We start from the raw sequence: 15,396 nt of genomic DNA, 5'->3' as shown, positions 1-15,396 counted from the left end.
AGGATTTTACCAATTGAAATTTCAATGGAAGATTTACAGAGTTGATTACATACAAAATTAAATTCGACAACTGCTTCGTTCAATCAACGTTTAAAATTACTCAATACATTTATGAAGATTGACAGTTTAGAATTTTTTAAAGCTGAATCTGAAATTTTGGTGGACCACGGTTAGGAGACCAGGATTTCTATCTTTCCTTTTTCAAGGCCAAAGCCAAAAGTTGTTCGTACCCGTAGCGAATGGCGTATTAATACAAGTCGAAGATACTAATTCGCAATTTCCAATTCTTCCAATGGCTTACCCGATCATGAAAAAATTATCGAAAAATTAATCTTATTTTCGTCTGTAGAAAAAACTATCACATAACATGCAGCTTCCAAAATTGTATTTGCATCGTGTTCTTTAAACATCACACACTTTGGCAATTTCCATTCAAATTGAACAAGATACAATATTTTGTGTAAAATTTGATAAAAATATAATAATATAGATTTAATCTTGACCTCACCCTCAGCTCGTTAGTTACGATAATTGGCAATATATATCCGAAGTGCCTGACTTTGAAGGAATTCTATTCCAAAGTATACAACTACTGTGGGATCACAAATTGCTGCTCGCAGTGGAGTCTGAAGGCTGTAAAGGTGGTCGACCGTTTCCATTTTCCTCAACCGTAGATCCGCTGTTCAAAAGGGGTTCCTTGGTACCATTTTCTGCTGAGTCGAGGCCTTTTGATGGAGGAAATCCACTCTTTCCCGAATTCATTTGAGGAGATTTCTTCGTACCGTGAATAGTGCATCTAAAAATTAGCAAGCATACGTAGATGAAATTGGTAGAGAAAGTGGTACCACATTGGAAGCCATTCAACAAATACTTTCACTTTATTGAACGAATCTCGACAAATCTTGACCCCACTTCCAATCAAAAAAAAAAGAATATAAAAAAATAAAATCTTACCTAACCGAGGAAGGATGCTTGGAACTTCCGAGTTGCGTTAATTGTGTACTACCACCTGAGTTGCATTGACAAAGAGAATACGTGTTGAGCGTGATTTTGCGTTTTGACTGGTTCGCACCACCGAAGCAACAGCAGAGAAGCTCCTTGAAAGCGGTTCTGTATTTGGCGCTCATGACGTTGTAAAGGATGGGATTAACCGTAGCACTGAAGTAGTAGAGGATACCACTCGTGACGAAGATCTGTTCCTTCATCTTGTCGTAAAATTTCCAATTCTCCGCCACACCGTAGACGTAAAGAACACGCTGCGCGTGAAATGGTGCCCAGCAGAGGAAAAACGTGATGACAACAGCGCCTGCAAATAATGACACGTCAAATTTGAGATCAAAGCTCACACAGACTAGCCTAATTTGGCTTTCTCGACCGCTGTCGAGCTCTTCAGACACCCGCTCGTTTTCGAAAAGTTCAGATCTTTGCCAAAGGTAGAATCAATTCCACTTTGGTCTCGGAACGAAACGCCCCCCGGGAGGTTGTTTAACTCTCATCGTCAGCTAAACATCGTCACGCTGTTTCTCACACCCGCCAAATCTCGCTATCTCGAGGGAAACCTTTGGTTTGCGTAAACCGTGCATATAAAGTGTGAAGAGCGGATTTAACAGTAGCGATTTGGTATCCGTCACAATACACGATGCGTCTAAGATACGTTTTTTAGGATAGAGACATTCGGATTTTCATGGCAGATTAGCAGAAAATGCTTTTTTTCGTGCAAAAGTACGTACTTCGATCCTTTCAATATGAATTAAAGGGTTAAAAGACATAGATCGTACCTCAGAATTTGACTCAAAAACATCGTATCACAGAATTTCTTTCAACAACTTGTTATCTCCAACTAACATTTTAATAATACATTTTTTTAATAAAAAATATATTGACGCTACTTCCCACAATGTGGTTCAGAATCGATCGTATGCTGAAAATTATTACGTGCTTGAAACACGTTCCATGCAATAAATTCCCAACTCAATGCCTGTGACATTCGCTTGGACCTAATCATCGTTATTATTAAAAAAAATTACCGTTATTGTTACGTCGGTGTTGAATGTAGGAAGAAATCTCGCAAATGTACTGTGATCAGAGAAACTTTGTCAACTTTTCGGCCCTTGGTGTGAGCCCTTCGCTGGACATGTATTTATTTATCTAAGCATTTGGTACGAATTCAGATCATGACTTGTAAGGATTCCAATATTTACACTTCACGACATCGCCAATAATTATTAATATTCACATTGGCACATAACGATACAAAGGAGGAAACTAGTCATGTACCATCTTTTCAAAACAGTAAACTCGACCGAAGGAATCGATCATTGTCATTGCCAATTTTTAACAACGGGAATTCTCCAATCTCTCTTCCTCCGTCTCATCCAAATCTCCATCAGTGCTTCATGGGTTTAAGAATTCACAGGCAAAGGAATAGGATACGTGGACTCGTTACAATATTACAAGTGGAAAAATCTGACAAAAAAATTAATGTTTATTTAATCGAACTGCATTTCAAAGATATCTTACGACGTATAAACTTGGATCTCAGGAGGATTCTCTGGATGTCGGTGTTAACTGTTTACGATGATGGTAAGAGATGCAATTTTTGTTCGCGAAACAGTTATAAAGATATTAGGTAACGTGACGAGGGTGTCACTGCTGTAACTGTAATACCATGTCTTTGAGAACTAGCCAGGATGCCACTGCATTAAGACTGCGTGAATTACGAAATAATCTTACTCAGCATTCGGATGACGCCTCGGCGCGATTGGATCTGACGAACTTCACCGTGGACGACACCGTCGACATTTTGCCCAAGGGTACTTCTCGTGGTTTTACGAATCTGCAAACCCATCGCGGTGTAAAGAACCAAAATCACGATCATTGGTACTAAGAAAAATATTGCGCAGCTCAGTTGGTAGATGGGAAAATCCGGCAGGAACAGCATGGCGCAGACGGCTGATTCTAGTAAAGGGTTGCGAGAACCTGAAAATAAACAATGCGATCGATACCTTTAGTTGTACCGGGACAATCTCTTAAACTTGAAAATCAACCGCGCATGCGCGAGTTTTATCGGCTGTTCTGGCGACGATGTGCTTGATACGAATTTTTGAGGTTAGATTCTCTAATAATTGAGATAGTGAATGGGAAAGGTTTGGGAAGCATTTGTCATTGGGTCGGAGAGTTGATTCTTCAAAGAACGGTCGGCATTTAATGCTTATGCTCTTTGAAAATTCAAACGTACACATTTTGCGTACGTTGGCCCGCCTGCATCCCAGACGTAAATATCGCTGTGGAAATATTTCGCCGACCAATGAGATTGAATTATTTGGCGCATGCGCGGTTGATTTTCAAGTACCAAGAGATTGTCCCGGTATAGCATTCGACGCTTGATAACGAGCTTATCAACTCAACGGCAGTATCGAAGAACGCGACATCTCAAATTGTGAAAGAAGAACGTGACATCTCGATCGAGATTAAATTTTTCATTGATACGGCACTGAAATCTAGGATACATGAATTATACGAAGCATTTTTTTCCGATGGAATCAATGATTGTTAAAATCATTTTTTTATTTACTCAGCATTCGTAACGAGGAACCAGAAATTTTCACATAAAATCGAACAAACAAATGTTCTTCAATTCTAATATGCTAATTACATTGAATTTTTCAATTTATGCAATGAACACAAAAATTATATACACTACGGAATTGGGATAATATTTACACAGGACCCTGCATTGGGTTTACTGTTTTAATGGTCAAAAACTTTCACGTAAAATCGAACTCACTATAAAGGTTAAACAGATGAGAAAATGATTGAAACAATTATTTCCTCCATTGGAAAAAATGTTTCGTATACTTCATGCACCCTAAATTCCAGTGCCGTATCAATGAAAAATTTAATCCCGATCGAGATGTCACGTTCTTCGAGCACAATTTGAGATGTCACAAGTTGATAAGAATGTGTGTGACTCTGTGAATTTTTATTCAATGGCATTTAGACGTTAGCATATATTGAAAAATTGACAACTTTCCACTTTCAATTCATAATAAGTTGGCAAACTGTGGACCATAAAAAAAAACCCCGATGATAATAAGAAAAATGTATCAATTTTGAGTGAATTTTAAAATTCAAAATGATTTAACTCGAAAATGGAAGTATTACAGTTCTTTGAAAAAAAGCGTCCTAATAGGCAGAAGCTTTCCATAGAGTTTGGAATAAACGGGGGTCGGACACTGTTTTAACCGTTAAAATTTTCAGAAACCACCGAATAAACAGATTTTTTGATTACGCATTTTGTTTCCTTTGAGTTTGCCGATTTCGTTATTCATGTACTGACATTTTTTTTTCATCTGATCACTTTTAAAAAAATCCCATTTCGCGCTTGTGACATCGCCAATTTTCCACCCACTCAACATGCGTGAAAAGCTAATTTTGAAAGGGACCGGGACCAAAAAATCACGTGTATTACGGACGGGGAAAGAATTTACGCGTGTGATTATATCCTTTTTTTTTTATTTTATAATTATATATATTTATATAAAATATATTATATTTATACCTTTTATATTTTATCAACTTTCAGGGACTTCCATAATATTCTGCACATTACGACGTCAAAATTCATTCAAGAATGAAACTCTTCTACGATCTAAATTCCAGAGTTATGTTGGATTGAAACACGGACGTTGTCGATTTTCGAATATATTTAAACGGCTGCTAACGTCTCAAATAAAATTATACAAAAAATCGCACATAATCGTAACAAAGAACGACGTCATTTTATTAATAAGATTTGACTGATCCTGAGATTAGACGTGGAATGCCCCATACGCCAGCTATTGAATCAATGTTAAAAGCATACCAGACGTATTGTTGGCAACCTAATTTCGGAGAAAGCGAATGATACTTGATGTAGCCTCTTTTACAATTCATGAAATTCACTGCTCGAACAGAGTCATTCAATGAATTCGTACTTGATATTAAATTTAAAAGCCAAAGCTTGGAAGGATTTAATAAAGATCACGATGCATACGCTTGCCTGCTCTTGTTAAAGGTTATACGGGTATAGATTTTGTTTTACAAAGGTACAGAGATGTACACGATGAAGCACTGTTAATTTCGCAGTTCCTCATCGAGTACAAATTTTTTATTTTGCATGAATACAGCACATCATATTCAGTGAAAGTATGTACGTAGTTCGATTCATATTACCTGTCTTTATTTTCAAGCATAAGGCTCGAAGATTATCTTTGTTTTTTAGGACGTCTAGACAGAGAAACCTCTCGAAATTCCTGATCGAAGAATTAACTAGCAATTGGACACGGTTTATTATCGTTTGAGTGTACTTTTTATTTCGAAGACGATGATAGAAAAAAAACAAATTTCGCAAACCTCTATCATGTAAGAAAATCGCTTTCCATTCTGCATATCAGTATATTAAAGTCTGGACTTGACGATTTTTTGTAATATTTTGCATCATGACAAACTGTTAAATATTTTCCTTGTTTTTACAAGATAACTGTTGCCTGGACAGATGTTCAATTTGCAAACAAAATTGGCTTTTAAAGAGGGCTTATAGCCTAAAAATTTGTAAAAATAGTTTTTTCATGCTCATTATCACAGCTGCATCTTTCAAGAATATTTTGGCTCAAAGCCAATGCAGGATTTCCAAAAATTTATTAAGTTTTGGACTCAGTGAAACAACGCACGATGTGCGCCTCAATAAGAGTGAGTTCGAGGTTAGAAAGATCAGCCTATGAGAAAGCTGCGAATGCAGCGAAAGGTATCCTACTCGAATTCAAGGGATTTCTATGATTACAGCAGATTTCAAAAGATTTCAAGGATTTTAAAAGATTTCAATAGATTTAAAAAGATTTCTGAGTACTTCAAAAAATTTTGAGGTTTCAAAAATTTCAAAAGAATTCAAGGGATTTCAGATTTCAAAGGATTTCAAAGGGTTTCAAAGGATTTCAAGAGATTTCAGATGATTTCAGAGAATTTTAAAAGATTTCAAGAGATTTCAAAAGATTTTAAATGGTGAGGTTACATGCTAAAAGTTCGAGTTTTTATTTTGTTTCTTTTCTTCGATAAGCACGACCTAAATTTCGCATGTGTCAGAACTTAAAAACCCTCAACTTTGTTATGCTATAAAGTTGTTGTTGTTGATGTTGCTGTTGCTGTCGTCGTAATCAATTTCGTGACTGCAATTCTTTAACTGTATAAATGTCCCACGCTTTTTTGAAATCCTCTGTTATATAGTCTAGTCACTGTCTAAATCCACCGTAAATTGAATTATAATGACAGGCAGTTTAATTTTAGTAACATGTTACTTTTGGTACTACCAGAATTTCCCAACATCCTTAAAAGTCTGTTTTTGCTTTTTCTACTTTCTACCCAACAAATAACTCGTTGTACGATTATGCTTGTGATTAAAAAAGCTGCAAACCAATCTTCTATTCTCCGATGTTCCCCACAAAGCTTTCCCTTAACCAATTTTTACTTGCAACGACAGATTTTGATATCGAGTTGTACTAATATTTTCATATTTAATACTTTCACACCGTTAAGCATAGATTTTCTTTCTCAAAACTAAAAGTTTTTCTAACGCATACTTTATTGTACACAATTTTAACTGTAGAGCTTTGCACACTCATCGAACGTATTTTTTATGAATTTTGAACGCAATCATCTCACTGAGTATAAGATCCAAAAAGATCCCAAAGATCGATATATTATCTAATTCCACGCACGGCTTGCATGGATGTATTTGAAAATACTAGGGGCTTCGCCCCTGCGCGCTTCTCGCCTCACTATTTCCTTATACAGTTTCTGTTAGAGAGGTGAATTTATTTGTGCTGATTTGATGACAGGTCTGCAGCTGTTGATCGGTTGTTTCCGGTCAACGCGACATTGCTATTGGTTCCCTATGCAGGTCTGCTCAGATTGTTTTCGTAAACGAATCCACTCACATGTACAAAACCCCCGATGCCATCCATCCCCAATTGCATTTGACGACTTATTTTGCTATAGGTATTATTTTCCCCACAGTAGAAGAAATTCATAGCTTTGCTATAAGTAGAATTTCTATGGCTTTAGACAAATTAAAAACTCGTTATGATATTCGAGCCAGGGATATAAAAGTTAATCCCGGAGATTCTGTCTGGCTCTTTCAACCTCGAAGACAGAAAGGACGATGTCCGAAACTACAAAGGAACTGGGAAGGCCCTTACTTAGTGGTTAACCGGATCAAGGATTTACAGAATCCGAAAAAACCTATTTCTTCTCTGATATAACTCTCCTCGAGTTCTGTTTCATTACTTCTGCTGACATGTTTGCCGGTATGATATATTTGAAACGATACTCAGTCTCACCTCTGCGTGTCGATCTTGAGTGCCGTATACACGATACGCTGGCGCGCGAAAAAGACAATTCCCGTCGGGAATCATCTTGATAATTCTCGTTTGCATGTTTATTTCTTGCGTGTCAGAAACAGATACCCATAAAAATATTTGTCAAAGACTGTCATAAACAACCGATAATAGCTGTCAAAGGAAGTTTTGTTTGCTGGATGCTTTTTGTCTTGTTTTCGGCATCTCACCCCACCGCCAACTTCATTCATATACTATTGTTATTATAATCTTCTTTATACTATGTTTATTATAATCTTTTTTACCTGTTCATTTGTTCAGAACTTTTTTATTAGATAGAGAGAAATGGTAGAATAAAAGATAAAGAATGAAACACCAATTTGGTTCGATTTATGGCATCCGCAAGGAACTCCTTGTCAGCGGTTGATATTAATGTCTGACACTCAGAACGATCCTTTGGGATCTTTTAAGGTAGATGTACGTCATAACCAAGGTCACTCGACTCGAAGCTGTTCAAGGAGGCGAATAATAGTGTATTAAACGATGATTTGTGCCAACCTGGAGGATAATCCAAGTAGTTGATTTTCATGTAGACACCGAATGGAATTGCACAGATAATTCCAACGAGCCATGCTGCCAGGATAAACCGAAGCGGTCTCTTCAGTCCGCTCATTGCGTGAAGGTGCAGGGGATGACAAATCGCTAGGTATCTTTCCATCGAGAAGGCCACGATTGTCAAAACCGATACGTAGGATGACCTGATGACAGTCGGATACGCGGATCAGTGATACAGTAGTTGTTATTCAAAATTTATACCTAGTAAAACATGGAACTTGTTTTTTTAGACACGCTAATTTTTTATATTTTCGAACGAATGCAGATCTTTCGAAAGAGTTATTGAACTCTCGGTGAGTCTGTGGATCGGATCAACTGAGAGACTTACAAAACGAAATTTGTTGATGAAAACTTACAGACTTTATATTCGGGCGACCACGAGCCATATTACAGAAACTATTTATCGGTACTGTTTATATATCGTTAGAAAGACTTTTCTAGAGAATTCAATTCAAATCAATTCATGATTCGTGTAAAGACAAACTCCCAAACACAGAGCTACTAGGTCTTTAAAGAAAGTATCCGATTCTCGTACTGCACAGCAATGTGGCAGTGATTCAATGAAAAAGGTTTAAACTGATAAATATGACAAAGGGGCACAGATTGAAAAAAATTCCAAAGGGTCGTAGGCAGTGAGCTGAATATAAAAAAGTCTGTTTGAATACACGTTCCGGTATACATGCTAATGATTCTTTTGATGCCAACACGTGGAGATAGGATTTGTTGAATTTAAACCAAATGTGACGGTCAGGTATTGCAAAAATGTTTCTCAATTTTCATGAAAGAAATATGTCATTTGACTCAACATAAGAGTGATCGGAACTGCATAATCTGCGTCATCAAGGAAAGCCACATTCATATGAATTAACGAAGCACATATTTCACCCTTGGTGAAGTGAGCAGTTTTTCGTTTGTTGGTACTTTATAATAATCAGATAACCAACTGCCTGATTATAAAAAATCTCGAATGCTAGCAGACTCAACCCTGAATCTACCATTATTGTGACTTACATCTCAGAAACGTAAGCTCTGAGCTTACATAATGCCAACCCAAGTGTCCAAGGATACTGCCGCCAAAATTGACTCAGCTCGTTAGGCAGGCCTGTAAACAGAAAAAAACATCTCCATTAGAAAGGTTTAATTTAAAAAAATGTACAGGTCATTCGAATTCATAATAATATTGACCTCGGTGAATTTTCCGTAACATCACGTAATTCTTGAATTTTTATCTAGAAAAAACTATACGAAAATATAGTAAAGTTCAGTTATTCAGCAGCGTGGTTCGTTTACTTTTGAAAAAAATTTAAATCTGCAGAATTACGTACAGAAAATTTCAGTGCACAGAGAATTACGAACTTTGGCTTTGAAAGAAGGACTTTACTTATCAAAATCGTAGATTCATTGCACTTTGTATTTTTTTCTGAATTATCTGAAGGTTGAAATACAAAAGTACTGCAATTCGTTTGTGAATTTAGGCTGTAGAAAAAGTCTTTCTACATCTTGACATATTGCGCAAGAACTGATAACAATGTTTAACTACGTCTTATTTGAATCTTCGAATACAAAAACTGCGCTCTTCTCAGTGGAAAATTGGAAATCAAAAAACGTAAGTGAAAGTGATGGTTTCCATTCACTCCGGTTTTTTCTCCAACATCCAAAGATTCCTGTAGTTATTGCAAGTAACGTATTTAACTGCATAGAAAAAGTTCACAAGCATCGGCTTAATCAAAATGAACCTTCTTCTGGCTCTTGCGAAAGACTCTATAAATAATATTTGAACGAACAATGTAATTAAGTCTCTTCGACAATCTCTTGTTACCGAAGTTATTTCAAAGTAACTCCGCGCAAACCTACATAGCCACAGTCTTCCGTCATATACGTGAGATGAGGGAGGTAGGTACACTGCAAATGATACTTATAAACTTACTGATACTTAGAGTGTGCTTAAACATTTCAAAAGATGTCTTGGCCAATCCCTGATAAAAATGAGCGGATTTTAGCAAGTCTTATCGGTAAAAAACAGAAGAATGGGTTCCTTTTCACAGTAATCTTGTTTCATTCGTCCTCGATTGTGTGAATTTGATTACAAATATTCAAACGTAAGAAATTACATTTTTTTAATGAGCAGAACAGAATTTTTACTTATTATACAAAGCACCGTAATTCGAAGAAATATTGTCAACAAAGCCTCTCGTTCTTAATTGGACTAATTAACTACTTCATGGCCTTGCATCCTTCCACAGTGAAAATCCAACATTGGCTGTAAAGAAGTAATGAAAACAGTCACGTTGCACTAAACAACTAGCCGTCTATGGTCATGGATGCTACGCTATGTATATCGATTCACGGATAACAATTAATGAAATTCCATGGGCACAATACCGTTATGAAGGGAGCAGAGTCGGATTCAAACAGATACTTAATGAGGTTATCCAATTTGTCTCCGCTTCAATCGTTGAACCAACCAGCCAAGTTCACTTGAATTTTGCCAGTTCCATTCCAACTACAGCTGGAATGGATCACTGTCTGTTCTGCCCTTTTCACTCAAGTGATCCTCAAGCATCTTCTACATTCTCATCGAATCGCTCACTCTTTCGGTCTGTGAAAGATACGAATACGGACTAAAACAATTAGGATGATAAATGATAAAGACGGCGATCGTTATAATTCGCATAGTTTCTCGCATTTCAGAAAACTTTAGTGACTCGGGATTTCGGACCTGAGTCGAAATTTTGATCCCACGGTAGATATATGCATGTAGTAAGTAAAGCCTTATTAAGTCGTTATTCAAAGCCTTGAGACCTACGTGCTCGATATTTATTTCTAATATGATCTTCGACATCCCACTACAACCTATTCTGGCCCTACATGGCCTACCTAATCCTTCTACTACTATTTACGACCTTAAAGTTCTCGCGTATCGCAGAGCGTTTGGTCAACAAGTTTTTCTTCGAAATTCTGGCATAGTCCTGATTAACTTTTGCGTCTGCCACCAGGGGCGCCGTAGCGCATTTTGTTTTCGCGTTTGAAAGTGTTCAATGGATTATTATAAGTTGCGCGCGAATATTGAGATTTCATGTCAGCTGAAAGTGGAATCAATCCCTCTGTGACGATAATATGTGATTGTAGAAGTGTGCGCGAAACTTCGCCCATAATGGTAGCTGATGTTGACCAATTTTGTGACTCGACGAGAAGACGCCTGACTGTTATAAACACCAATTTCATTCCTCGTAGTGGAGCAAAATTTAATACGTCATTTCTATAATTTTGAACTAATTTTTACACTAATCTTCGAAAACGAACATCTCACAGGAACGGTCTGACGATCGCACATCAGAAAAAACACTATAAGTGGATGTTACATCAATAACGGAACCTGTTGGGTCAAACTTCATGCGTAAGTGATAAAACCGTTAATTTAATTTAAAAAACTGTTGAGAATAATCAGAAATTGTCAAACAAATTAAAATACAACAACCAATTGATACAAAGGAAATAATTAACTAAAAGGGCGTGTTTCACTCTGTGTATGATTGTGCGAATGAATGTACGAGTGTGTAACTTTAAATGTAACGAAATCGATGATTTAATGTCCATATATTTACATGATCAGAGAGTTAGAAAAGTGAAATTCATTGGAATGAATGATCAAACGATTTCTATCGTTATTTATATTTTATTCATCTAATTCAATGTCAGATGTAACAATGTCGTAATTATCATTTTTCTCGCTTTTTTGGTATGCCTGTCCATTTTATTATGATTACCGACTCAAATTCTTAACCTTCCCCTCGTATATAACTGTCTCTATATCTCATTAATATATATAAACAAAACAAATATTTATACTTCACAACGAAAAATTGTAAACCAGCAGTATTAATATTAGGTACTGTAAATGAAACATGAGTCTCGTGACTAGAGAAAAACGTATGTATTCTTATTATGCGGCCATTTAATGATAAACAATAAGTTGTATCAGGCCGCAGCATGCAATACCAAACCACGCTTCGTGTTGGCCACCCAAACCTTCCAACCAACATAGGTGCATACGATTTTGCCTAAAGAGTATTGGTGCGATGTAGTCAGGACAATGACATGTTATCAATAATCAATATTCCGTATATTGCCACATAGTGTAAAGTTATTCAATATCATGCCGTGATGCAAATTATTATAGATATTGTCCACCGCTGCTTTATATTCATCGTTATTTGCTGTATGCGATAATTTTCTAACGAATATAATACTAGATTTTACGGTAAAGGATACAGAGGTCCTGCGGAGGTCTTGAAGACGTTCTATTTTGATCCTAACCGTGAGAGAAATGGAAACATCTGCCAAGCTTAGGCCTAGAATAGCATCTCTTTTAAGTACAAAATAATCCTCCGTTGTTTCTATTTCACCCCCTAACGAACGCAAAGTTGGGTACACACTTGAGCATATTTACGCGCATACAGTTCGTGCGGGAAAATATGCTCAAGTCCGTACCCAGTTTAAGACTTTGCAGGCCTACGTTAGAGCCGAAATTTCATCTCCGGGAATTGTTATTAACCCGTTTTACCATACCTTTCAACTTTCGCGAAATTAGGGTACTTCGAAAAGTGGTGATGTTATTCGATTCAAACTTTGAGTGTTCTCCAGGTTCGGAACTTTTGACTTGTATTTAAGTTGAGTTCAAATCGTTTAACCCTCACCGCTGTCACGCAGTCGCCAAAAGAGTTAACTGCCAGATATTCAGGAAAATGAGTAGAATTCAATTACGATTAACTGTCAGTTTTTTCGATTTACGTGGTCTGCTCGCTTTATAATGATAAAATAGATACGATGAAAAATAACTCGTATGAACGTAGAATACGGGCAACCACTGCTGTCCCTGATGCTTGCATGTTTGTATTTTCCCTACCTTGATTTTGATTCTCGTGCCTATCTCGTGGTTCGCAAACAGCGACTCAAAGTTACGTTACGCTCTGCAACGTCGTTACGATTAAAAGGGAGATAAACGGTGAGGGAGCAACTTGCCTGAACAAACCAAACGTGAAATGATGTTTGAATTTGCATCGATCCGTGCAGAAATGGAAAGAAATTCTCTCTTGCCTCAAGGGAGTGCCCTGGTCGATTTCTACGTTTACGTATCTATCTCCAAATGTCAGAGACTTAACAGTCCCATTCTGTACGCAATTCTGAACAAAAAGGCTTCAACGAATTTTCATTTGATGCAGAAATAAAGAAACGGCATGAATTCTACGTATTTACTAATGCTATTCCGTAGAATCCATGTCATTTCTTTATTTCCATGTCTAAAGAAAATTTGTCGGAGTGTTTTTGTTCAGAATTACGTATAGAATGGGGCAGTTTTGCCCTTTTTCGCATTCGAGATACGTGGACGCGTGGTTACGTGCACCCCCTTCAATTTAAAGAGTGCGAATCAATGCGAAACCGTTTTCAACGTGCGACTCTACTTTAAGACAAATCACTTCGTTGTTATTGAGGAAATTGAGACGGATTGATTTTTTAAGATTACCCCACCAATTGAACAGTAAAACTTATTAACAAAGTTGAAATAAGTAGCGACCCGCTAAGAAGATCCGAAGCTGGCATTGCTTCGTTAGCATTGAAACGACGTGCCTCATTCCCTTCGTGAATAAGATTCTTCGATTTCATTAAACATGGTTCGTTTACTCAAAGTTCATGTCTCAGTGGACTGAATTATTTATGTATAAGATCTTTCGCTGGTTTTCAAAGTACTCTATCGACAGTCGTCATCAAATCTTGTCGAACTATTTAGGTATTCCGGCGTCAGAGTCGGAATAACGACTGGAAGGAGTTTGACTTGTGGTATCTGTCACGTGACAGAAGCCTGTGCCAATTACACCGGTTTTTTTTTAAAATGCTCTCTCTTAAGGGGTTAGGTGGGTTTCAAAAGCTCAAAATAGGTACATTTTTATGAATTTTTTTTTATCTAATCAACAGAATATTTCATTCCATCAATTTAATACATAAAAGATACATATTTTATAAGTAGTTTGTGAAATTTTCATTGAAAAATATTGAAAATTAAGGCGTGGACACGTCGTCTGCTATGACCCCTCAAAAAAAAGTTCTCTCGACGTAGTCAGGATAACTCATGACAGATTCATCTGAAATGCAAAAACCAAAAATTTTCTGTTAGTAGATGTTTAAAACTCGTGCTTGGACGAAGGAAAAAAAAAAACAAAAATTACATTTTTGGCGGCGTTGAAAACAAAAAACCCTTATTTTGAGTAAAATTTGGACCGTTCATGGCCTTGAAAAATTACTTGGAATAGAAAAAAAAAAATTCCTTCGTTCAAGCACTAGATAATGTTATTTTGAAGAAGTGTGCAAAATTTGAAAGAGATCGGTTCATAAGTTTTCGAGAAATCGTGACTACCGATTTCAAAAATGTAGTTTCGAGAAAAACGCGATTGAAGATTTCCAGAATAGTAGCCAATAATCATACTTACACCGTATAATGATGCAAACCCACGTTTTTTCCACGTGCCATCACCTGACACGTTTTAAAATTTTAAAGAAATATTCTCAACATATTTAATTATAAGATAAGCAACAAAAAAAAAATTCGATTTTTTGAAATTTTGAAACCCACCTAACCCCTTAAACAAGTCGTCAAAGGAACACGAGATCCTCACAGTGGTCCAGTACTGGAAACCAATAATCTACATATACGACGAGAATTCATCCATGGATCACCGAAACCTCTGACCAGAGTTCATTACGTTGCAATGGATACATCTTTTAACACCGTCTGCTCGTGAGATGCACAGCGTAAAGATAACAGCTAAGTTACAATGTTGAGAAAACTTCGGTCAATAAATGCAAAGAGAAACAATTTTGACAAAGAAAGACAATTCAGAAGCATGGTTTCAAACAGACACACCTTTTTCGTCAATAATTTATACCTTGAATAAATTTCGGATCATCGAATGGATGTATGAATAATTTTGCTCACATATCTAAGGTTGGTGTTCCATATTATGTTTACAACTGGTTAACCTTGAAATTAATAAAAATAATCATTGTTCAACTTTGTGCAAGAAAAGAAATTTGTTTATTATGTCTGTCGTTTGGTAGAAAATAAATATTACAAGTGAGGCTGTGAAAGCGTGGATATACGAGATCGAGCCTCGCTTAGGACATTCCGGTTCACAAAACTATAATTGCAAATCATATTTTAGCTCGTGCGTAATATATCGGTATGACTTTATTAATACTGCTTATAATTCTGAATAACAGATCTATATGCGCTAGAGAGGTGAAAAAATCCCATTTGAATAATCGTGCCATTGGCAAGCGCACAAACTCTTAATACGATGTAAAATAAAATGGCTTAGTAATTTTCCAAACATTTTTCACTAGATGAATGCTGTTC

The 15,396-nt window shown here is 36.6% G+C and overlaps 1 protein-coding gene across 1 annotated transcript in view; it reads right to left on the bottom strand.

The window, feature by feature from the left end:
• Window positions 1–236: 236 nt before the first annotated feature.
• The window catches only part of LOC124299184 (neuropeptides capa receptor-like), a 32,131-nt gene continuing 16,971 nt past the window's right edge, over window positions 237–15,396 (bottom strand). Inside the window, exons 3-7 of the mRNA XM_046752188.1 lie at window positions 8,997–9,087; window positions 7,929–8,128; window positions 2,734–2,979; window positions 955–1,306; window positions 237–796 (exon numbers count right to left, since the gene is read on the bottom strand). Coding sequence (XP_046608144.1) covers window positions 601–796; window positions 955–1,306; window positions 2,734–2,979; window positions 7,929–8,128; window positions 8,997–9,087 — 1,085 coding nt within the window. The 3' untranslated portion in view covers window positions 237–600. The remainder of the gene's footprint in view (window positions 797–954; window positions 1,307–2,733; window positions 2,980–7,928; window positions 8,129–8,996; window positions 9,088–15,396) is intronic.

Source organism: Neodiprion virginianus, chromosome 1 (genome assembly GCF_021901495.1).
Source record: "Neodiprion virginianus isolate iyNeoVirg1 chromosome 1, iyNeoVirg1.1, whole genome shotgun sequence".
In the NCBI taxonomy this organism is placed as follows: Eukaryota; Metazoa; Arthropoda; class Insecta; order Hymenoptera; family Diprionidae; genus Neodiprion; species Neodiprion virginianus.
This window is presented reverse-complemented; position numbering and strand designations above follow the sequence as displayed.